The following is a 559-nucleotide window of genomic DNA, read 5'->3' as shown; positions in this document are numbered from 1 at the left end:
AGAATATGAATGAATGTGTCATACACCTTTCTCCATCAACATGTTTTTACTGGTAGTCTCATGTGCTTCTGTAAATAATTAAATCACAAATATTTTTCTCTTTTTCAGGACGAGACTCTCCGCAATTTGGTTCTGGTACACGAGGTCAGTTTATTTTGTTTCAGTTTGTTTTTTGTGATTCTGTTGGCATGTAATATAATTTTTTTGTTGTTTTCGGTTCTAGAGCGATAAAGTTTTAGTATATAGTATATATGTATTGGCCACTTTTCTATCTATTTCGTATTGTTCAGAACGCAGAAACAAGGTAAAGTGTGGAAATGCAAACAAACGAGTAATTGTTTCAAATACTTCATTGAAAATATTTAATACATGAACATAGTTATTCTCTACACGCACCAATTCTTAAAAAAATATAAACCTTTAAAAAATTGATCGATAAAGTTTTACTATTTAGTATATATGTATTGGCCTCTCTCCTATCTATTGTTCAGGCCGCAGAAACAAGGTAACGTGTGGAAATGCAAAGAAACGAGTAATAATATTAAGTGATTCATTGAAA

At 30.8% G+C, this 559-nt stretch overlaps 1 protein-coding gene across 2 annotated transcripts in view; it reads left to right on the top strand.

Annotated features, from left to right (window-relative positions):
* LOC119592812 overlaps nucleotides 1-559 on the top strand; it is a 4,457-nt gene that overhangs the window by 1,663 nt on the left and 2,235 nt on the right. For both annotated transcript variants that reach the window (XM_037941721.1, XM_037941722.1), the window contains exon 2: nucleotides 109-144. In XM_037941721.1, the coding sequence (XP_037797649.1) occupies nucleotides 109-144 (36 nt within the window). The remainder of the gene's footprint in view (nucleotides 1-108; nucleotides 145-559) is intronic.

This window comes from Penaeus monodon, chromosome 31 (assembly GCF_015228065.2).
Source record: "Penaeus monodon isolate SGIC_2016 chromosome 31, NSTDA_Pmon_1, whole genome shotgun sequence".
Classification (NCBI taxonomy): Eukaryota; Metazoa; Arthropoda; class Malacostraca; order Decapoda; family Penaeidae; genus Penaeus; species Penaeus monodon.
The sequence above is the reverse complement of the archived record's forward strand: the minus strand, read 5'-3'. Positions and strand labels throughout refer to the sequence as shown.